The following is a 24,848-nucleotide window of genomic DNA, read 5'->3' as shown; positions in this document are numbered from 1 at the left end:
CATAACCCTTTCATAATATATATATTATTGGAGAGAAAAAAAAAGTGATCCTGTGCCTTTAATTTCCCTTTCTGAGAGAGGGAAGGCTGCACACCACTGACAGGCTCACTTGTTCCCGTCTTTAATGTGCAATCTGTTTTCTCCAGCGGAGGGCACTCAGTGTATCACAAACTCAAGCATTAGCACCAACAAGCTCTGAGCATCATCAGTCTCTGGAAAGCCTTCTGAATTAGACAAGGGCTGCCTCTCAGCACAGCTACAAAACACTTTAAACCTGACCAGCTAAATGGATAAACCTAGCCTGCATAGCTTTTAAACTGGGGTCTCATACAGCACAGGAGGCCTACTTGCTTCAAGAACTGAAAATCCAGAGGATGAATTGCTTTATCTGGGAATGGCAAAAGCCAGCACAATAAGGAATGCCAGGTATTCTGAAGATTTTCTTTTTTTTTTCCTTTTTTTTTTTTTTTTTTTTTTTTTTTTTACCTCTCTTTTTACAGAGAAGTTGGTTACCTTCGAAATGGGCTGTAGCTTTTTTGCACAGATTGCCAATTACTGCTGATGGGTCTCTGGTGAATTACACAATGGTCCTCAGAGCTTAGAGGCCCTCCCCCTCCCCCCCCCCCCACTGGCTTCCTTTTCCCTGCCCCCCCCCCAATCCCACCCCATGCTGATTTTTTTTTTCATATATGTATATATATTTTTTGCCTGTCCTCTCCGGGGAAGTTTGTATGGGGCTACTAGCTCACATGCGGGATCAGAATGGTGTGAATGACAGCCGCACTGTGTCATGAAGGTGGTGGTGGTTTCAGCACGAGAGACCAAATAAGAAGAAAGCTGAGAGAGGGGGGAACCGTTTTTGGATGACAAAGGATGGGTAAGTGAACTTTTGTTGTTTCCTTCTTAGCAAAGCTGATCCTCTTGGCTTCCTATTCTCAGTCGTGGCATTAGCTGATAAAAGACGGGGAAACAGGCAAAAAGCAGCAGCCTCTGAGTTTGCCAGTTGACTCAGTATAGTTGCTATTATATTTTTAGATCATTTTCCTTTTAGTAGTTTTTTCTTTTTAAATCTGTAAATGCATAACACGGACTCAAACAGACTCTAGAGAAATATCTTTAAGACTGTCTCTTCTGTATGCGTTTCTACAGCTTGGGAATTGAGCCTGAGATAAATATTGTGTTTGCTTCTATTTCTTGATAATATTAACCACGCTTGTATTTCTGGTCGCGGTCAGGAAGAATGTTAACACTTTACTGTGTGTGTGTAGGGGTGGGGTCGTTACTTTATCAGAGGTCGCTCAAGGGTTTGTTTTATCTTTGAAGCTGTATCCTAAACACAGCTTCCAAATTTCCAGCAGTCATTTGCCAGTCTTATTTTTTCAAGTGTGACTGGTTTTTTTCCCCCCTTTCCCCTGTCTGGAAGAGCTGGAATGTATTTCAATGAGATTGTAACTGGCAAAAGGACAGAGAGCAAGATCGGGTTTCAAATTAAAAAAAAACAAAACAAAACAAAAAACCTGGTTGAATGAAAGAAGGAGAGCTTTTTAATTAGAGGTTTGGCTGATTGCCTCTTGCTTAAAATATGAATATTTAAGATAAATAAAGAAACTGCAGCACACAGGGTTCCCCCCCCCCCCTTACCGCTAAGAAATAATAAATCTACTGTTGACAGAGGAAAGAAGTCCCTTAACAAGCTATGACTTGGAAATGCAGCACAAGTGCCAATACATTGCAACTTTGCAGGTTTTTGGAAGTTAATGGAGGTAGGGGAGGAAAAAAAAAGTCTGAGAAATTTGAGCAGGTCGGTTTGGAAATGGGGGGTAGTAGTCTATTGCTTCTCTTCTTGTTTTTTCCCCAAATTTGCAAAAGCAACTATGTTAAAAATAACAGCAAAACTAATACTACACAAAATTATTTTTCATTTTATGCAAATATTTAATAAGAATTTGACAATCTTAACTTTGACATGTTCTGTGTTATCAGTAGTTAGGGCTCTGGGCTGATGTATCTATTGCTGGGCAAGAGAGCCACGGTAGGCAGGTCCTCCTGAATGCTGAGAGTATATATGCTTATTAACACGTTGAGAGTACCTCACACTGTTAGTAGTCTTCATACCATGCTTCACTGGTTGCCCATACTAGTCCCAATGCCATTTGTTCAGAGCTCATGTATTGTTATTCCATTATGCAATAAGGATACAGTTTCAGGCAGGGCAAACTTGGGTTACCTTGACAGCTTACTGAACCTCTTTTGTCAAATCAAAGTCTGTTTGCTCAACTAGGAAAGATGTCCAAGTACAGGGTTTTCTAAGTCACAGTTTTGCCATTACCGGAAGACTCAGTACTCTTCATTTTTGTGCTGATGTTCAACAGAATGACTACCCAAATATTATTGTTATTAAAATGTTGGCGTTAAGTGATAAGACAGGCTGTGTGCTTTTCAGTGTTGATGACTGTATGAACTCCTGAAACTCGGGAAAGATTTTCTTAGTTCCACGGCACTGTGGTGATTTGAAAATCAAGGAAGAAAGAAGGAAACCTGAATAGCAAACATGCAACACTGAAGAAAATAAGACTTCAGATGTTGAATACATTGTTCTTAAATCAACTGTCCCATGACTGTACTAGATGGGATGCCCCTGATATCGGTAAGCTGGCGGTGATTTATATTAATAGCTTTACAATGTGCATTTGTCTTCTTTTTAATATTGTAGGTTTCCGTTTAATTACGCAGCTGAGAGGCATGCGTGTGGTGCTAGTGCTACTTCCTACACTGCTGCTTGTTATGCTCACGGGGGCTCAGAGAGCTTGCCCAAAGAACTGCAGATGTGATGGCAAAATTGTATACTGTGAGTCTCATGCTTTCGCAGATATCCCTGAGAACATTTCTGGAGGGTCACAAGGCTTATCATTAAGGTTCAACAGCATTCAGAAACTCAAATCCAATCAGTTTGCTGGCCTTAACCAGCTTATATGGCTTTATCTTGACCATAATTACATTAGCTCAGTGGATGAAGATGCCTTTCAAGGGATCCGTAGACTGAAAGAATTAATTCTAAGCTCCAACAAAATTACCTATCTGCACAATAAAACATTTCACCCAGTTCCCAATCTCCGCAATCTGGATCTCTCCTACAATAAACTTCAGACATTGCAATCGGAACAATTTAAAGGTCTTCGGAAACTCATCATTTTGCACTTGAGATCTAACTCATTAAAGACTGTGCCGATAAGAGTGTTTCAAGACTGTCGAAATCTTGACTTTCTGGATTTGGGTTATAATCGTCTTCGAAGCTTGTCCCGAAATGCTTTTGCTGGCCTCTTGAAGTTGAAGGAGCTCCACTTGGAGCACAATCAGTTTTCCAAGATCAATTTTGCTCATTTTCCACGTCTCTTCAATCTCCGCTCAATTTACTTACAGTGGAACAGGATTCGTTCCATTAGCCAAGGCTTGACATGGACTTGGAGTTCCTTACACAACTTGGATTTATCAGGGAATGACATCCAAGGAATTGAGCCGGGCACATTTAAATGTCTACCCAATTTGCAAAAATTGAATTTGGATTCCAACAAGCTTACCAACATCTCACAGGAAACTGTCAATGCGTGGATATCGTTAATATCCATCACTTTGTCTGGAAATATGTGGGAATGCAGTCGGAGCATTTGTCCTCTATTTTATTGGCTTAAGAATTTCAAAGGAAATAAGGAAAGCACCATGATATGTGCAGGACCTAAGCATATCCAGGGGGAGAAGGTTAGTGATGCAGTGGAAACGTATAATATCTGCTCTGAAGTTCAGGTGGTCAACACAGAAAAATCACACCTGGTACCCCAAACGCCCCAGAAGCCTCTGATTATCCCTAAACCTACATTTTCCAAATCTGACCCCACCCAGCCCACCCTTGAAACACCAAGCCCTTCCCCAGGGTTTCAGATTCCTGGCACAGAGCAAGAGTATGAGCATGTTTCCTTTCACAAAATTATTGCAGGGAGTGTGGCTCTGTTTCTCTCAGTGGCCATGATCCTCTTGGTAATCTATGTGTCTTGGAAACGCTACCCAGCCAGCATGAAACAACTTCAGCAACATTCTCTTATGAAGAGGCGGCGGAAAAAGACCAGAGAATCTGAAAGACAAATGAATTCCCCTTTACAGGAGTATTATGTGGACTACAAGCCTACAAACTCTGAGACCATGGATATATCCGTTAATGGATCTGGGCCCTGCACATATACCATCTCTGGCTCCAGGGAATGCGAGGTATGAACCATGATCCTCCTAAAAGCATTTCTGCTGCGGGGAAGGAGAGGTAAATGTTTGAAGCCCTAGAGGTGTCTCTAATCACTAGAAAGATTAATGACCCTTTTGCTTTTGGGTTTTTGCTCAGTGTGAAAGGTTACTTAATTAAATTACAACCACCAGGAAATTGACTGTTTTCTTTATTTTTTTTTAAATGGTTGAAACTTGAAGGAAGTTCGTTCAAGGATGAGATTAAGTTGGAATAAAGCACTATGTTAAAACATCTGTTTTTTTTTTTTTTTTAACAGTTTGTATACAGAGGTTGGACTTACAAACACACATACACACAAAACTTTTTCATTCTAAAATTAACGTCTGGTTCTTGTTGTTTGACTTCTGTAATGGAGTAAAGAAGGAGAGACCAGCTTAATTTAAAAACAAAGTGATTTTACCAAAATTCCAGGAGGTAATGAAGATTTAAACCAAAGAGCAATTTACCCAAGGGTTGATTTTGTTGTAAATTTTTAGTTATAATTAAAGCATGCAACAGGGATCTCACAGGGATAACTTTCCGTGTTATTTGCCATTTAGTTATTATACCAGCATAGAGAATGTCAGAGGCCTACTGTGTAATTGTATTAGGCTTTTAAAGATGTTTTTCTTTCTTCTTTCCTTCCTTCCTGCCTTCCTTTTTTTTTTTCTTTTTTTTTTTAAATTTACTGGACATAGATCACTTTTCATAGGTTTTCTTAAGTGCTGGCTATTTGTATGTAATCAGAATGAAACTTAAGTTCCATGTTTTGGCTATGTCCCTGGTAACTAAAATCAGGTCCTGATATTGTGGATGATTTAGCAATAATATAATGACAGGCATAACAGGGACTGTTTGTCAATGTTGCTGTCATCCCCAACAAAAATTATGTATATTCTTGTGAAACTTATCCAAAACTAAGTGATGCAAATATTTACAAATAAAAAGAGAGAGATTTGAGTTCTGGGTATTTTCCCTTATTGTAACATTAGCTTCAAATGAAGGCATTCCATGTTACCTTATTTTCATTTTCATGAGATTGAAGTTTGGATCCAGTTTCTGATTATTTAATTTTAAAGATTACTTACAGGAACTTGCTTATGCATAGAAAATAGTCACAGATTTCCAACTTGTTGATAAGTAGTACTGGATGCAAATTATTCTTTGCTTGGTAAAGTTGATCAAAAAGTACAAAGATCATGACTGCCAAGGCCTTGTTGCTGGAATAGAGTAGCAAAGAGAGAAAGTAAGTTCTGGCACAATGTTGTCTTAATATCTAATTTTAGATGATTTGTTGTTCAAAGGAAAGTTTTAATGAGTATTTAATGAGTATTTTCCCCTTTTTATTACTAGTTATAACAGTTGGAACAAATAATTTGCTCTATGATAATATATACCCAAAGTTTCCATAGTTCTAAAGGCAGATGCTGAGGGAAACGTTTTCAGACAAAGCACTGAGTTTGAAATATTCTCCAACTGAGTAGAATTTGGAATACTGAACTATTTTTCAGAGTTCATTTTCTCCTTTTTGTGTAGATTGAAAATAAGAATAGTAATCCCAGTAAAACATCCCTGAAAGAAACCTGCCTAAACAATTAACCTTAAAAATTAAGGAGAATGAGATATTTTATATGAGTCCTAACAAGACTTGATGATTTTATTGCAGGCTGACATTTATACAATGTACATGAATATTAGTAAAACAAGTTCATCCTGTTTTATTCTAGATTCTGTTTGTATTTTGAGATCCTCTTAAAGCATAGTAGTACAAAAGGGAAAGGAGAATCCAAGTCCATTCATTCATTTTCTCTGGACTTTTGTAGTAGAGAGGTGATTTTTATTTATTATAATCACCAAGAAAGAAGAAAGATTCTTAAAGAACTAGGACTTGAGTATAGTGATTTCTAAAGCTTTTCCTGAGTTCTTAAATTCCAGAGATTATTCTTTTAAAGACCCTTGACTTTAACCATGATTAGAACAAAATAAAAACATGTTTTATTCCATAAAAACATGACTGTTTCAAATCACATTTTGATATTATGTGTATTAGCTAGAGGGGAGTTTATGGTCATGAAATTGCAGTGGCACTGTTGGAGTTGAATGTGGTGTTAAGACATATTAAATAATGAAGTACATAATTAAGTGTTGTAATGAAGAAAGTTGAAATGGCAACTCTGCTGAAGTAGATCAAACTCTCCATGCCCTAAAACATGGGAAATGGTAGGTTATACATTTAAGACCATTAACTCACAGGGTCTAATGAAGCTGCATTTGAGTGAATATGAACCTGTTTTCCAACACAAACACATACAAACATTTCAGCCACCACTCCCCCTTTTTGACAGGATAGTCAGTCTACTACAGTTATAGGTGGATATAAGAAATGAGAAAAAGCAAATTCTTAGAAAGTGTGGTGAGAACCATAATTTCCCCTTATGTCTTTGTCACTATGGAGTAAAATTTCTCCTGTTGAGAAAATTTCTCTACAGAATGAAGCCAAGAGAGAGGAGTGATATGTCCAATTCTTTAGGACTATAGAGGTGTGCTGAATTATAGTCTGCTGTTGCTTTTATAAACCTCACCTATCAATAGCTTAGAAAAATAAAGAATCAATATATTTACAATACAATTTTGTGAGGTAGTCTTTTTTTAAATTCAGAACACCAAACTCTACCCAATAAAGCCATAAATACTTAACTAGAAAACTTAGCACTAAGTGCCTTGAAAACAAACTGCATTAAATTGAAACTTCCACTTATACAACTGTTATATTTAGTTATTGTGATCTAAATATAGTTCAAATATCCGTTTTGTGTATTTCTTTTAAGAAGAAAATAAAAATATTAAGATCTCTGATTAGAATGGTGTCTCTGAGTTAACATACAAATATAAAATATAGCATGCAGTTCAATAAGTGAATAACTTTGGCTCTATTCTTTATAAGTTTTAATTTTTGAAAAGTCCACGTGCACATTCTAGGTTAATACATTGAAGAAGGATATTATAATACCTTAGGCAGTAAAACTCTCTTATATCTATAAAAGAAGAATAGAGTAGATAGTAGTGAATAATTAATATGATATATGGCACAATTCTAATAGATACATACATCTCAATCATAATACTTTGAGTGGAGCAGTGTGCTTGGTTGAACTGAATCATTTAAAAATTTGTCTCTCCTCAATATGTGCTCTGAAAGGAGTACTTCAAGCCAGAAGGATACAGCTTTGCCTGAAGCTTAGTAAGGTGTTATTAAAAGAGAAAATTGCAAATAGGTACTTTTGAAAATAGTTTGTGGTGCTTTGCATAGCTTTATCTCATTAAAAATATTACAAGAATTATGAAGGTACTTTATTTTGCATACCAAAATTTTACTTGATAATTATACAGAACAATTTTGAACACCTGTTTTTTCTAGGATATGTTGTATTAACTGAAATTAGCAAGGACCTTTATAAAACTAATTATTGTGAGTATGGGAGAAGAGAGAACACTTCAAGTTTGTCTTGTGAATTAAAAAACATGAAATTGGTAAAACCTTAACATGAATGAATAAATGAAAGCGGTCTCTAAAGAAATTCTCCATTCCAAGTATTTTAAAAGTTAACTAATTGAAATATAAAGTTTAATGATCCCATAATGCTAAGAGTGCTGCCATTAGGAAAATGAGACTATAGGTGACACTAGATATGTATTTTCCAGATATTTGATATTTTAGTTATAACTCTTCAAAATCAAGTAAAATACAATGGTTGCAATTGGGCTTACTTTATTTCTTTCACTGCTATGCAGTGGGTGGTATAGACCATTTCTAACAGTTTATATTTATTGAATATATTATGTCAGGTCCAAACTATTGATTTAGGAGGGATTATTAACTTCTTTCTACACTTTAGATATTGACATTTTAAAGGATACTAAGTAAATTTATGAGAACTAAAAAGCATAATATGTTCAAAGAGGATTTCTAAGTGATGGAGGCCCAATATCCTTGAGTTTAATTTACACCTTATCAATACAAAACTATAGAAAATAAACTTCATTTGGGGGCTAACTCCCACTGTGTTATGTCAGAATGTTATAATTGAAACTTTACTTTGTAAATCCACTTAAATTATATCTATGTGTGTATGTGTGTGTGTGTATGTGTTTGTATATATGCATGTGTATGTGTTCATGTACAGAGAGAATATATATTTCCATTAAAATTCTTCTGTATTTTGGACATTTGAAAGAAACTTGGGTTCTAGTTATCAGAATTTGTTAGGAACATACTTCTTAAGGTAGATGTTTAAAACTCTCTAAAATTGTAGGTATCTCCTGTCTAGATACCGTCTTTCTTAATGTTCTTTTTCTTTCAAAAAGCAGAATTTAAACTACACATTGCCATTTTTGGTGTGACTTTGGGCTCGTCACTAGTTTCCCTGTGACCCATTACTAAATGAGTATATGCGATGAGCACAATATATCCTAACTCAAAGCTTTGCTCAGACTAGTAAACTTTGTAAACTCTGTGGTCATTCCCAGGACTGCAAAAGCAAGATGGGATCTAGAGGAAAAGTGAGCTATTGGTATTCATTGTCAATGAGAAATGAAAGAAATTTTGAGTTAAAAAACAAAAAAAACAAAAAAAACAAACGGCATGCTCAGGTGAGGAACATTATAATTTCCTTTATGCTTGAGGAGAACATATGTAACTCGCACGCATGGGTACACATAACATGCATGCAAGCACACACGCAGATTTATGTATCTTTCAAATTCTGGCAAGTAACTGGTTGTTTTGAAAGCATTTAAATATGACTGTTTATTAAAAATATCTGTTGTCTGAATTTGATTCAATTAAAATCAATGTGAAAAGAGTTTTTAGTAGAATCTGCAAATGGCAATGGTGAGGAATGACAGCTTCCAAAAATGCCTGACATGATTAATTTAGGAAAGATTTTAAACTGAGGATAAAGGGTCCAATTACCTTTTTTAGAATAAGTTTTTATTAGCACCTCATGGACAAAGTTTTAATAAGATTCCAAGCTGAAAACGTCTGACTATGGTCTTAGGAATGTACATCTTTTGAGACACCCCAGTAATATTCATATGATTTCAGAGTTTTTCTTCTTGGGATTTTTTTATATTGTATAAAATCTAGTCATCCTAGTTCTCAGGAATTACATTTATAGATAACTTTATGCATTGGAAGTTGCTTCGTAATATTAGCATTGAGGACATGGTGACTCATCAAAATTTTCATGTCTCTAGAGTTTCCTGAATCACTAAATCACAGTGGTACACTGGCAACCTGTATATCATCAGACACTGGGAGTTTTGAAAAATTGGTGTGTCTTTGGAGCAGTGAAGAGCATGAAAGTGATGTTAAATATGTTTTAAAAATTAAAATTGCTTTTTATAGTACCGAAAGAAGCATCATCCATCAGGTCAATTTAATAAAATCTCAATATTCTTAAAATGAAAGAGAAATTATGAGGGTATTTTTCTTGGGCACTCCATAAGCCATTAAAAATTTTACTGTACATTAAAGAAAGTTGCGAAGCACAGAATTTCCTGTGGCATCAAAATCACTGGCTTTTAAATAAACTGCTTCAGTATGTTTGAAACTCCTCAATATATGCAAAGGCTATGATTCATACTCCTGCTAAATAGTTCAGAAAATAGTGCTTTCATTGTTAAGAGAAATTAAGGTTTAAACAAATGTAGATGTGGGAAAATTGTTTTTTAAGAGTAAGATGTTTGACTTATGTCAGATATTATATAATACTTGTAAACCTAAGGTTTGGGCATGGAAGGACAGCAAAACTTCTATGCATTAATAAAAGGTTAAGGTCATCATGAAAATATTTTTTAAAAATCGGAAAAAATCATGTCCAAAAATTATTAATAAGTTTAACTGAGAGGGAAACATTGAACAAAAATTAATGCCTGGGTATCATATGAGTAGTAAATACATGCATACTAAATACGATTATGATATTAAGCATTATTGTTTGTACATGGAAGTGAGACTTTTATATTTAATATTATATAAATGGTATTCTTACATATAAGTACAAAAGTAACCTTGAAATAAAAGTGTATTTAAATAACCATTGCAATTAAACGCCCACATATTTCATATAAATATTTCTAAAATGCTAAAATGTATATTGCAGATATTAAAGTAATATATATTATACCTTTTAATAAACCCTGTTCTTTACTGACTTGTCCAATTCACATGAATTGCCTCAAAAGTAAATATTTGGGGGATATTAAAAAATGTAAAGACATTGAGATAATTTTGTTTCTTCTGTCACTGTCTCAATTTTAGCATGATTGTTTTCTGAATTTTGGAATGTCCATACCACCATCTCTTGGAAAGTTCTATTCTCTTTTTTACTTCAGTTTTTTATATGTTTACTCAATTCTCAGACCTCAGAAGGGTACAGATAGAATCATTAAACCTAGCAAGAATGGCTATCTTTTTTTTTCTTTAATGATTTTTTAACGTAAATTCTTCTAGTAGAAGGAAATAAGGCACATTAAACATTTTTATCACATTGGTTTTGAAGGAAATATTTAAGGTAAATGCAGTAACTATAATATTCAAACAAAATTTCATTTATAATTGTCATTTTTACTTACTATTCCAGTGGTTGAAATCTTCAAATCTTATTGAGTTTAAAACTTTAAAAAAAACTTCATAGTATATATAAATATTCAAAGCAGACAAGCTACAGTGAATATAGATAGATTTGTTTAAGAAAACTCTTTTTTAGGATCTCCTAAGCAAATAGGTCCTTCTAAATAGGAATGTGCAGGGTTATGAATTTATTCCATTTTCGGATCATTTTCAAGGTTAATGCAAAACTTTATAGACACTAATTTTGGAGTAGCAAATGATATAGACAAAGAGGAAAAATAATTGAAATTATTCTATTTTAGAAATTCAATTCTATTTAATTCATATTCACGGTATATTTTCATTTTAAGGATAACAATTTTGTTTTGCTGTCTTTAAATATCAGATAAAGCTTTGAAATTACACTGGTTATTAAGGCAAACAAATAAGAAACAGTATTTGAATTTAAATTCTGTGCTTGTTTTTAATTCCTCCCTCGTCCCTCAAGTCACGTTTACTGAAACATATGTTCTTTCATTTTTTTCCCAGTGATCTAATTATTTGTGGGGGGTGAGAATTATAAAAAGTTGATTTCCTGTTTCCTTTAAGTAACTCTTATTAAATACATTTATGTTCACATGAAGCCTTGAAAATATTGCTTGTCTGTTTCGGCATAAATTTAATTATGATGCATTACACTATTAAGTTTTTGGTATTTACAATTTTAAATCGACACCAACATTGTTGTATGTTTCTAATAAGACTTAAAAAAGAAAGAAATAGAAATTAATTGTGTCTGAGTCTTTTTTAGTATGATCTCCACAGATGAAAAATTGTTATTTTCTTCTGTGTTTATAGGTCTGTAAAAGTGATAGCAGAGAGGTCAGCCTTCAAGTACTTTAGGTTGATGGTCAAACCATAGTATGAACCAAAATTGCATTGGTCCAGTGGTTAGATCAAAGGGTGAAAAAAGGCCTGAGAGACTTGAAACTCACTCACTTTACTTCTGTAATATTGGACAAGTAAATATGTATCTGACCTTTCTGTGATATAATTTTTCCATCTATTGAACTGGGATAATAACTTTCCAACTAACTTGTTGAAATGATTAATGAGCTACTATTCGAAAACCACTCTGAACTCCTCCATAAAAAGCTTCAGTGTAAATATAAATGATTATTAGCCATAAGCCCTACTGTCTACTGAAAAATGCAAAATACATTGTAGCTGTATTATTTTCATTGTTATTATTAGTTATAATGATGGCTATAATACTCCCTGATGTAGAAACAAGTGTTGTGGTTACATTTTTACTAAAGTGAATAATAAACCTGACCTTTCAGTCCCTTGTCTGAGCTGTAATTTAGTTTGGGTACCAGACATGCTAATATATAAATAATACCTCAGGATTTGTAAAATACTCCCTTGGCTGAACGTTTTATTCATGTTTCAAAGACAGTAGCACTTATACTTCTTTTATTAGTATTAACTCTAAGGAAGAAATGGGTTATAGAAACAACTTACAAATTTCCATTCTGATCGAGTTTACCCTTCAGTTCATTTTCTTAATAAGTGGAGGCAGTTTTCATTTCTCCAAATTGTTTATGAATAACAAGTTAATATGTATTTTTAAAAACTGGTATTTCTCTAGCAAAAATATATAATATTTAATGCTTTCATGTGTGTAAGTATTTATTTTGGTTGAGGATAATATGAGTTCTTATTTTTGCACAAATAGATTCTTACATCCTATTTTTGTCCCCATCCTTGTAATATATTTTAATGTGAAGTATATTTATATTTTAAGTTTCCCCATGGAATACCTCCTGTGATAATGTTGTATGCTGTGAAATAGAGGGTACTACTAGTACAGGTCCTTAACAACAAAAAAAATACCCTACAGACAAAAGAAAAAAAAATTATCTTTTCTGGAGAAGACGATAAGTTATTTTCCTTGTGATTGCAAAGGCAGTATTATTTCAAAATGAGGATTCTTCCAGTCATTAAGTGTCTCTTCCAATGATGTATTCTGGAACTAGGCACATAACTATAGAATGGGGCCATGGACCCACTGGACCTACTAGACCCACTATGAAATGGACCTGAGCTAAAATTCCATCGATCACCATGAGCCCCTAATCTAACTCTGGGACCACAGTGATATTTAGGGTATGCAGGAATTAGTGTCACTTCCAAGTCAATGTCCAGTAAGCCCCCAAACCTGATTATATCACTTAACCCAATGCACAGTCACTTTGGTAAATAACTGTATGTCCCTTTGGGAAAGGATGGAAAAAAGATTAAGAGTATACATTTGACACTGTAGCTCTGTCTTTTCCTCAGTGGGATCTGACCTTTCATTCAAATGTTTCTTGGTCTTAAATTGACTCAAGTCTGGGAATTGATTATGGTGCCCTGACACTCTATTTTGGTGATTCATGGTATACTTCTGTTCACTTGACCTAGATCTGGCCTACTTATACAGATCAAGTAAGAATTAGTACTCATGTACTTTTTTCCTAAGGATACCATGATCAAAAAGACCACACCATGGGTCTCTTGAGTCAAATTATTTGATTGCTGCTTTGACTTTACTGTCTCTTACGGTAACTACGTCTATCTTGTCTTTGGCAATTAAGTGCTGACAGGCCCATACCACCTGGGGATTGCATCTTTCCCATTGAAATAGGAATGCCAGTTATGTGGTAGCTATTCCCACTGTGATTTTGACCTGCAGCAAAGAGTGACCAGACCTTAGCCCTGACCTTACTCTTCCCAAACTTCCCTCCCCAGTTGCCAGGTAGTCAACCCATTTCATATTCTTAGAATTTGGTCTAGAGGACTCTGACCAGATTTTTTTATTGTTTTTATTTTTGAGCATCACTGCTTAGATGCCAATCTTGAAAATTGAAAGATGAGAGAATGCTATTATAAATATAAATTTTTAATATTTTACAAATTTTAATCTCTCTTGACTCTCTGTCCACTCATGGTCTGTGTTTTCTCAAATGACTGGATGATAAGAAATTAGTTTAAATCAGTATTCCAACTTTATGCTCCTTTAATTTTGGCATACCTTGTTTCTTGAAAATGTATATACAACTCTCCACCAAAACATGAAGATTGGCAAAGATCATGGCCTAGATAGACAATACTATCCATTCTCTTTCACATTGCATTTCGTACTGAAAATTTATTGGAACATGGTTACTAATTACATATGAAAATATATTATGTAATCAATGCTCTCTCAGAATATTTCTATTTTATAGATACCAATTATTAGATAAATATTGCTTTGAAATATGAACATGTACAGTTTTGTACATTAACCTGATGTATTTTATTTATTTTCCATTATTTTCTAATTATACATGAATGCTTCTTTAGAAAATGTTGAAAACAGGTTATTTACAAAAATAAAACAGTTGTCAACAATTTTCACTATGCAGTGATAACACTAAAAATTTTGCTATTTCACTTCTATTATGTGCACAGGTAATGTATGTGGGAGTTCATAAAGTTAATTTGTTATTGAAAACTATGTATAGATATATGTTACTGTTACTTTAAAGTTCAGATTTTGTGATGGATAGAATCACTTTTAAAAATACTGTATTTTGAAACTCACTTACTTACACCTTCTTTTTGTTGGACATTTATGCTGAGTCGTTTCACTGTTAGGATAGTTCTTCAGTGACCTCTTCCTTTAGGTAAATTCCTTGAAGAGAAAATACATAGCCAAAAGAATGAAAACTTTAAACTCCTTAATTCATCCTACTACACTATTCCCTCAAAAAATATACCTATTTGTGTTAACACATCCATTGTATAAGATTTAACATTTTCCCTACATATACACCAACATTATTTATTATCTTTTATTAAACAAATTGACACATTATATTTTGGTGTTTAACATTTACATTTTTAACTTAGTGCATTAGGATTTTTTTTGTGTGCAGTATTGTGTTATTGGATTTCTTATTTTGAAATAGGATGTATGAACAATCCGTGAGGTCAATAATAGTTTTCATTATGTTCTCTTACATTGCTTTTATTTTTAGAAAGGCCTTTCCCATCCTTTATGTAGATAAATATTCACTATGTTTCGATCATTTCCTCTGTAGGTATATTTTTATATTTAATTTTTTAATCTACCTAAACTATCTATTAGAATATAATGTGAAATATGGTCTGAACTTGTTTTTTCCCCATTAAAGAATTATGATTTTGTCACTGTGTTTCACATAACATTAATGTAAAACTATATATTCATGTCTGGTTTCTATATTTTGCCATGGATCTATTCTCTATTCTTGTATCAAAAACATATTTTTACCTTAATATGGTTTTAAGATACATTTTAGATTATAAAGGTGTCTTCTTCTAAATTCCACATAGATTTTTAAAAACTGTCTTGGTTATTTCTTGCTATTTTCATTTGAAATAAAATTTTGTATGTGTCTCTTCCTCCTTCTCCCTCTTTTTAATCTTCTCCTTCTGGAACACACACACACACACACACACACACACACACACACACGCACATGCACATGCGCGCGCGCACACACACAGTATTTTGATTGTCATTATGTGGATCTATGAATCAAATTGGAAATAATGGAAATCTCTACACTTGTCAAAGGAAATGTTATGGATAGCATAAAAATGGCATAGAACTCAATTTGCATTACCTGTCTTTTGTGTCCCCAGTAATGATGAGTTGATTTGCTTTAAATTTCTAATGCATATATAAGATCCTAAGTGTATAGATGCATAAAAATTACTATCAACATATTTACAAAAGCAATTAATTTCAGGAGACTAAGTTGATTTCTTTTTGAAATTTCTAGTTCAAAAATAAGTTTATAAAATACAAAATGTGTTAACTTTCTCATAGTTAACATTTCTTTATTTTCTATTTGTATTGACTAAATCTTCTAGAATAATATCAAACAATTACAGTGATTTTAAGCAATATTTTTGTTCCTTATTTTGATGGGACTGCCTTTTCTGTTTTTGTCCATTTTATCAACTCTATATTCATTCACTTTTCTATTCTACAAAAATGTATTGTTTACTTTCACTAGTAGGTGTTAATACTGGGCTCAGTGCTTGTGTTTACAATAGCAGATGCAATACTTTGTTTTAGGTAAAAATTATTTATCACATCATTATACCTATAGTGTCATTATAAAATACATATTTATCAGGATGGACATTCAATTTTACTAAATGACTTTTTGGAATTGTGTTTTTTTCTCTTTGGACGGCCTATCTTTCCCTCTCACTATTATTGATTTTATGAATTATATATTTTATTTCCTACTCTTAAATGTTATTTACATTTCTGGAATTAATTATGGTAGTTTTTTTCATAACATTCTTCCTAGATCACCTCTGATTGAATTTACTTTTATTTTCTTTGCAATTTTTAAATTTCTCTTAATTAGGGAGGAGGGCCAATATTCTTCTCTCTTTATCAAAAGTTGAGTTATATTTATTAATATCTTTTTTCTAGCTCTGAGATGGTTAAAATAATACAGGTATTATCTCTTCCTTGAAACTTGTAAAGCAGCCAATGAAAACTCCTTTTGTATTGTCCCTTTGTGGATATAATAATGAGAAAACATTATAAATTTTACTCAGATTTGTTCACCTTTTGCTGTCCTTGAATCAGAATATTGAATTACAGTTTCCTAGAAAAATACTAATATCATTAAAAATTTAACATATATGATGATTTTTATTTTATGTAATAATTTTTTAGGCTTAGGCAACTTCTCTAGTCATGTATTTTTTCCTTCAGTCTCTGTGGACCACTGTACTAGAAATTGTAAACGAGGCAGGTGAGTTTTTTCACTCTATACTCCTATAACCCAGAATCAAACCATTAGATCATTAGATATTAGATGCACTTTTTCCTTAAGAATGTCAATTCCTTAAAGATATAAAATTTATTTAATCTGATTTTTATATATTCTGTTTATTTTGTTAATTGCTAAAGATTTTCAGCTTTATTACTAATTTTAAAAGAATTTGGAGGAGAATCACCTTCAAATTATAAGGAATTCTATTAGTGTTCCATTTCCTAAGGTATAACCTGACCTCTGAATGAATGCCTCCACCAGCACGCCCTAGCATCCTAAGTAATTTTACCTGATCGTTAAGGCGAAATTATTTCTTTATTCTAATCAGGGGTCAGAAAAATATTTCTGTAAAGGACCAGATAGTAAATATTTTAGGCTTTGTGGGCCTTATGCTCTCTGTCACAGCTACTTAACTCTGTCATTGTAGCATGAAAACAACCACAGAAAATATGTAAAGGAAGGTCACATCTGTGTTCCAATAAAACATTTTTTTACAAAAACAGGCATCATGCTGGATTTAACTCATATTTTACAGTTCACTGACTCCTAATCTAGATCATGGTCATAGGTTTTTAAAGACACTGGAGTCTTACCCCTCAAAATAAACTGTGTAGAATTCTCTCCTTATGTGGTATCTTCCTCCTCTATTGCCCTATCTTGTTCCTCTTCACAGAAAATGTTTCTAAAAGACTCTACCCAACTCTGCCTTTCCTCATCATTTAGTTCTCCAACCTGTTATAATCTGTCATCAGAGCTGAAGCCATCAAAACAGCTCTTGCTAAGTTTGCCACTGACTTCATGAACACTAAATGTGATTACTGTTTTTCTTTGCTTTACCTCGATATCTTAATGTTCAACACTTTGTCTTTTCTTCTTCAAATGTTCTCTTTGGAATTCTATGTGGGGCCATTCCTTTTCCATTTTATAGTGTTCCTTTTTTATATCCTCTTTGTAAACTAAATATATTCCCTTATGGCTTCATCCTCACACTTTCTCCAATCCCCTGTGTTCATTCATTCTCTCCCTGTCCGTCCTTCACTCTGTTTTTCTCTCTCTGAATGATCACATTCACATAAACAGTATATATTACCATTATTTTTACTAATAAAGTTATTTATTGCTTGACCTCTTCTAAGTTCCCCACATGTATAAACATTTTCTACTTGACATCTGAATTCAAATATATGATCCTGTAACCCATTTTCAAACCAAACCATGGTCTTTCCTTCCAAGCCCGTTTTTCTTTCAGTGGTTCTTGTCTTGTGAATGAAACTATCCATTTCTGCAAGTCAGAATCAAAGGAATCATACTTGACCCCATCCTCACCATTACACTCCATAAAAAAATCCATCATGAACTCCTGTTGATTTTACTTTTTAAGTATCTCTTGAGTGCCACCTTTCTTGTCCTGTTTAGTCTCTCTAAATGATCTCTTGCTCCATTGGATTTATTCTCTACACTGCACAGTGGTGTATCTTTTAAAATGAAAGCTGATCATGTCATCCTCTCCTTAATTTAAAGCAATTTAGTGGAGTCCTGTTCTTAGAATGAAAATGAAAACTCTTAACATGACCTTAAAAACACTGAAAAACTTGGCCCTGCCTTTACAGATTCTTCTCACATCACACTCCTCTTGCTTTCAACAGAAGGCCTCCACACTGCTGTATACTGGCCTCCTTTCCTTTCTCTTTTATTGGTCATGCTTTCTTCTTTGACAGCATCATTGTATAAACCCAGCCCTAAGTACTCCTCACTCAACTTCCTTAATTTCCATTCATCAATGCCTCAGGAAGCCACTGCTGAAATCCTTGTCAAACCTATAGTATTTTATTCTTGCTTATCACCACATATTTTTTTGTTAGTGTTTTAATAATGACTTGGTTAATATCTTCCAATTCTGTCTACTCAAGGACAGATAATATATGACAATTTTTGTTTGATTTTATATCTTAGTGCCTCATCCTATGTCTTATATGTTTACTGAAATAATACTTACTGAAAGAATAAATGATGGAATTCCATCATTTTACATCTCTTAGTTATTTCCTAACTTTTAAAAATAATTAGATTCTCTTTGAAAAGTTTCTTCATAAATTTTTGTCTGAAAAATTAGTAAGCTTATTTCATGATTTGATATTTAAGACTGTGGATTAACTTTAGGATATAGATTTGATGTATGCTTTTTAATATACATTTTCCTTACTGACTTTGTTCATTAATATGTCATTCCAATATACAATTCATGTTCAATATGACAAAACATAAGGACAAAAATTAGAAAGAAACCTCCATATAACCCTTTTATCATTTTCCTAAATATTTCTGTATTTTTGTTACACAAATAAAATTAATGAAGCAAATTGTTTATAATCTGTTATTTCTATTTGCTCTATTGTGAGCATATTTACACATAAATAAATATTCATCTCCAGCATAATTTTAATTAGTGGATGATAATATATATTACTTTGCTGTACATGGGTTCTAGTTTTGTTTTGGTGGTTGTTTCAACATTTTTGGAATAAATATGGCCACAGTTGTACTATGTCTATCTAAATATACTTAATGATTAAAAATTTGTAATATTTTAAATTCATCTTCTCCACTTCAATACTTTAAAATTGGCAGTGATATTTTCCAATTTAGATCAAAAGGTATTTTGTTGTTCTTTTAATATCCATCACTTTATTAATGACATATATAATTTTTTACATTTGTTTGGCCTGTGTATAGTTTACTTTCTGTATTTTATGTTCATGTTCTTTGCCAATTCGTAATTTTATTGATTGATTTTAAATTAGTTGATTAATGCTTTAGCTTCTATAACATCACAGATGATTTTTTCAGAACTTTTCATTTGTCTTTTAATTATTTTAGGTGGGAATTTTGACTGTATCATTAGAAAATTAATTTCATATATTTAAATTCTATATTTTATTTTTTGATTCTGCCTTTTTTGTATGGTGCAAAGGTTATCTCCAGAAAATATTAAATAAATAATCATTTTTGTTTTCCTCTAATAGTTACATGTTTTATTTTTTGCATGCAAGTCATTAATTCAACTAACTTTTGTTATCAAAAATGTTACCACTTCCCCAAACTCATTTGTCATTTACTCACAGCTATGGAATGTTGTATTTGTTAATTTACAAAGCATTGAATACTTATAACACATATATTGTTTTATGCATATATACTTATGTGTTATTTGCATGGATTATGTATTCACGTTTCCATATATACAAATATATATGAACACACTTGCTCTTGTGTTAAATTTTTTGTTTTCCTAATCCTTTTTCACACTGCTTAATTAATATAATGGGTTAAATTATGTTAAATTATTTATATTTAAAAAATATTTTTTGCTATCATTTTCATCCAGTTTCTAATTATAAAAGGCACTGTACACACACATACACACACACACACACACACACACACACACACACACGTGGTTCTTTCCACTATCTTGTTTTCTATTGCCTTTTATCCTCTCCAGAACCATAGTTTAGAAATAAATCATTGTTAGTGCTTTGCTCTGTATTATTCTGGATACTTTCTGTGCATATATAAATGATTACATTTTTATTCTCAATATTATACTAGCTGTACTTATCTAAATACTGTTTGTATGCTTTTGGACTTTTGTTTAATGTGACATATCTTGGACATTTCCCCATGACACCAAATAAAAATCTACCTCTTTGTTTTTAATTTTTTAAAATGATTCTTTATTGGTAGAAAAATGAGATGTTTGAGGATATGGAGATGAACTTTAGAATTATTATTTCAGTAGTCTAATAAAATTTCTTTGATACATTTATTGGAATTGTGTTATTTTTAAAAAATTATTTGGAGTGAATTAATATCTTTTAAATTCTGAATGTATAATCTTGGGATACGCTAAAACTCTAATTTCTATTTGTGAGTTAAGTGTACATTAAAATACTAAGATATTCTGCACACAGGAGAGTATTTCCATATATATGATAATTATTTTTGTTTCTAATATAATGAATGTTTATATTTTAATATTTTCTCCTATGTGTTTTGCTATCACCCATCTAAATGCAGATTTGTGTGTATATGCTGGGCAGATGTATTTTTTAATGTGCATATATAATCAGAAACAATTCAAAATATTCTGATTCTGTTTCAGTATATTTTCTTTGGTCTGATAAATAGGATATTCTTTATCCATTATCTCTCAACTTTGCCAGTTGTTAAACTTCACATGCTTCACTTTATTTTATTAGTCAATTTTTTAAAATGACGTTGACCAGTTAAGCCTCTGAGATTGCTCTGCAATGTTCTCCTCTCTCACCTTCACAAGTTTTGAGGAGGAAAAGCATTACTGTGGATAATTTGGACCCACATCAGGGAACATTCAAAGTGGTTGAGAAGCGTTGATAGTTGATAATTCAAGGCTCTTCTGGGGGAAGAGGGTGCAGCAAAGTAGCCTGGGAGCACTTCTCCAATGAGTGTTCCTACTGTGGGGAGGTAGACTTAGACAAGGTGCTCTGAGCAGTATCATTTTCTTCTGTAGTATTTTTTATTAGGTTTCCTCTAGCTCTTACTATATTTTGAGAGACCAAGGAAGCCAAAATAAGCCTGTGAGCTTGGGGAAAATGTTAGGAAGATGTTCTATTAAATTTGTTCTATGGGTTGCCCTTAAAGGAGCTTAGGCAGACTCCTATGCCTTCAAGAGCAAGAGAGTCAACTAACTGAGGTTATGTGAAACAGCATGTGTAAATAAAGCATTAGAAATTAATGGGACTATGGAAACCTACAGTTTACAGAATATCTATGGAGGCTTTCAGAATTTTAACACGTCTGGATAGATGAAATAGATTTAGTCAAAGTTCTTTATCTTCTCTTTTTTCTTTTTCTTTTTTTTTTTTTGTTTTTTTTTTTGTTTTGGTTATCTAGTTAGTGATTGATTCTGAGCTTTAAAGGGTTGAAAGCAGTCTTTGTGATTTACATGTTGTCCACCCCAGTTTACCAAAGCTAGGATTAAGAACTAAAGCTATGGCAGAATTAGGCAACTGATAAAGCTTTTTTTGAATTCTTTATTCTCATCATGTCTTTACCTCTCTACATCTCAGAGACACAGTTAACATCTAGCATAGCTGGGCAGACTGAGGCAAGTGTGTAGAGAACCACAACCAGGAAAATTTCCCTCAGTGTTGTATAAATTCTGAGGCAGCTCTACTTTGCATGCACATATTTCCATTCACAAATTGAAACTCCTAATGTAGGAAATAATCTAGTGAAAAGTTTCTCAGTCTCAGTACTATTGACATTTGAGGCCAGATAATTGGTGGTGGGGAGATGGGGTGTGATCTGAGCATTGTAGGAAATATGACTGGCCTGTCTCCATTAGATACCAGCAGCAACCCCCATCTTCCAGTTGTGGCAACTGACAATGTCTCCAGATACTGTCAAATAACTTTCTGAGGGAGTGAGCAAAATCGATCACGATTGAGAACCACTGATTTGGTACAAATAATCTGTTCTTGGAGAGGTAAGGATTTCTGTAGCCTATGAAGGTTCACTAGTGATCCTAAAACTTAAAGAGTTGGATGTCATATCTAGGGAACAAGGGGTAATCTATGCAGAGTTTGGTTGTAATCTCAGTCTCACTTCAAAATTGAGGGCATGTCTGTGTATAGGATTTTAATAAAGTGGTGTCAGGATTTTCCTGATGATAAGAGTGTTATGCTTTGCTTTATCATGACTCGTAGCCAAGGTTAAAGTACAGACAAGTTTCTATAGGTAAAAATAGTCTAGCAAAGAAAGACCATACCACACAGTATGATTTAGAGAATTTTGCATGAGGAAAGGCAATGGTGGGTGAAGTTAGTACATTGTAGAAAAAAATGTGTATCTTCCCACAAAATTTCTGAGTAATTGGGTTTGGGAAACACAAATAGTACCCATCAGGCCCAAGGATATTTAATGATTTGTTAACCATCAGTGAATTTAAGGCTATGGCTATATTTGTTTGTCTCTTATATGTATGGAGAGGGGAAAAAAAACTAGTAAAGTTCCTACACTCAGTTCAATGTTAGGAGATCTGCAAAGCAAGAATCAAGGGGGAAACTGAAAAGCAAATAAAAGGTTTTGAACACACAAAATGAAAATGTATAGGAAGAAACTAGCCTCAGGAAGAACTTGAGGACTGACAGAGACATTTCTGTAATTTTCTGCAATCTTTTGGAAGATAGTTTCTCAGATGACTTGCTCTATTGGAGGAAGCAATTTTCACGGATGGTAGAGTTTCCTCCTATTATATGGGAGAGAGATGGTTAAACTCCTGATGAAAGATTTTTTCCAATTGAGTTATAGGCTCACAAGTAATGAAATCTGAACAAATGCCATAGACTGACTGGTACCACAGAGAGGCTGAAATTAAAAAGAAAATGTTTTTTTTTTCTTTAGAAACACTTTGGAGTCAAAAAGACTTCAGCTAAAACACTAGCCCTGCCGTGTTTAGCTCTAGAAATATGGGCAGATTATTTAGCATATGTCAACCTATTTTCTTAACTATAAATAGTGCCACTATGTGTATAGGACTTAATGCAACCATAATGTAGTAAAAGACATAACATAGTCTCTGGCACACAGTGAGTGCTCTTAACAAAGGCTAGCTATTGCTGTGATATTGTTATTATGCTTGTGAAAGCTTACCTCTTTATCCAGATATCACTAATCTTCAGTGATATCTATTAAGTTACCAGCGTATGAAGCATGGAATAGAACATGTATTATTTTGGATTATATATATATATATATATATATATATATATATATATATATGAGATACGATTATAATTATATAAGATAGCATTATAATTTTTCTTTATATACATATTTAAAATAACATATGAGTCTGTCTACCTCTCTACATATCTCATGTTTGTGTGAGTGTGTGTGTATGTGTGTGCATGTAAATATGGATGTAGACCTGGACTTAAAATATTTGTCTTCTTGACTTCTTGAGCTATTTGAAAAGTGTGACATAGGGAGATGTGGAAGAAGGCTCTGGTAAAAAATGCACACTGCAGTCAGTATTTACATGGAATAAATGTCTATATTAGAAAAGAAGAAAGTTGGGGCGCCTGGGTGGCACAGTCGGTTGAGCGTCCGACTTCAGCCAGGTCACGATCTCGCGGTCCATGAGTTCGAGCCCCGCGTCAGGCTCTGGGCTGATGGCTTGGAGCCTGGAGCCTGTTTCCGATTCTGTGTCTCCCTCTCTCTCTGCCCCTCCCCCGTTCATGCTCTGTCTCTCTCTGTCCCAAAAAATAAATAAAAAACTTTGAAAAAAAAAAAAAAAGAAGAAAGTTTTCAGAACAATGACCTCAACTTCTACTTTAAAAAAATAGAAAAAAGAAGAGCAAATCAATATCAATCAAAAACCAGAAAAATAATAAAATTAGTGCAACTTATTCTATGAGGGAAGCAATGCAATTGATTAAACTCTATTCAGACTGATCTACCAAAACTAAAGTACAAATACACAAATACCAATATCAAAAATGAGAATGGTAATATTTCTCCAGATTCTAAAGATATTAAAAGCATATTAAAGGACTATTAAAACCATTTTTGATAACTTACACATAACTTACAAACTCCTTGAGAGACACAAAGCTACCAAAGTTTACTGAATAAGAAATAGAGCACCAGAATATCCTGGTATCTATTGAATAAATTAAATATGTACTTAAAATTATTCCCACAAGTGAAACTCCAGGTATGTGTGGTGTCACTGTAAATTCTGTCATATATTGAAGTAAGAAATAATACAAATTCTACACAAGTTGAAGAAGATTAAACAGAAAATTAAGAAGAAACACTTTCCAACTCATTCAATTAGGTCATCATTACACTGTCACCAAAAGGAGACAAATAAATTACAGGAAGAAAACTTCAGGAAAATAAACCAAATAAAAATATCTGCAAAAATTTTATACACATTTTAGCAAAACATACCCAAAAATACATAATCATGACCAAATGAGGGTTATTCCAGAATGTGTGGTTGATATTCACATCTGAGTATCAATGTAATTTATTCTATAACAAA

At 33.2% G+C, this 24,848-nt stretch overlaps 1 protein-coding gene across 1 annotated transcript in view; it reads left to right on the top strand.

The window, feature by feature from the left end:
* The first annotated feature begins 841 nt into the window (after positions 1 to 841).
* The window catches only part of LRRTM4 (leucine rich repeat transmembrane neuronal 4), a 705,057-nt gene continuing 681,050 nt past the window's right edge, over positions 842 to 24,848 (top strand). The window contains exons 1-2 of the mRNA XM_042930238.1: positions 842 to 877; positions 2,714 to 4,260. Of these exons, the coding sequence (XP_042786172.1) occupies positions 874 to 877; positions 2,714 to 4,260 (1,551 nt within the window). The 5' untranslated portion in view covers positions 842 to 873. The remainder of the gene's footprint in view (positions 878 to 2,713; positions 4,261 to 24,848) is intronic.

Source organism: Panthera leo, chromosome A3, assembly GCF_018350215.1.
Source record: "Panthera leo isolate Ple1 chromosome A3, P.leo_Ple1_pat1.1, whole genome shotgun sequence".
In the NCBI taxonomy this organism is placed as follows: domain Eukaryota; kingdom Metazoa; phylum Chordata; class Mammalia; order Carnivora; family Felidae; genus Panthera; species Panthera leo.
Note: the sequence above shows the minus strand (reverse complement) of the source record. Positions and strands in the feature narration are given on the sequence as shown.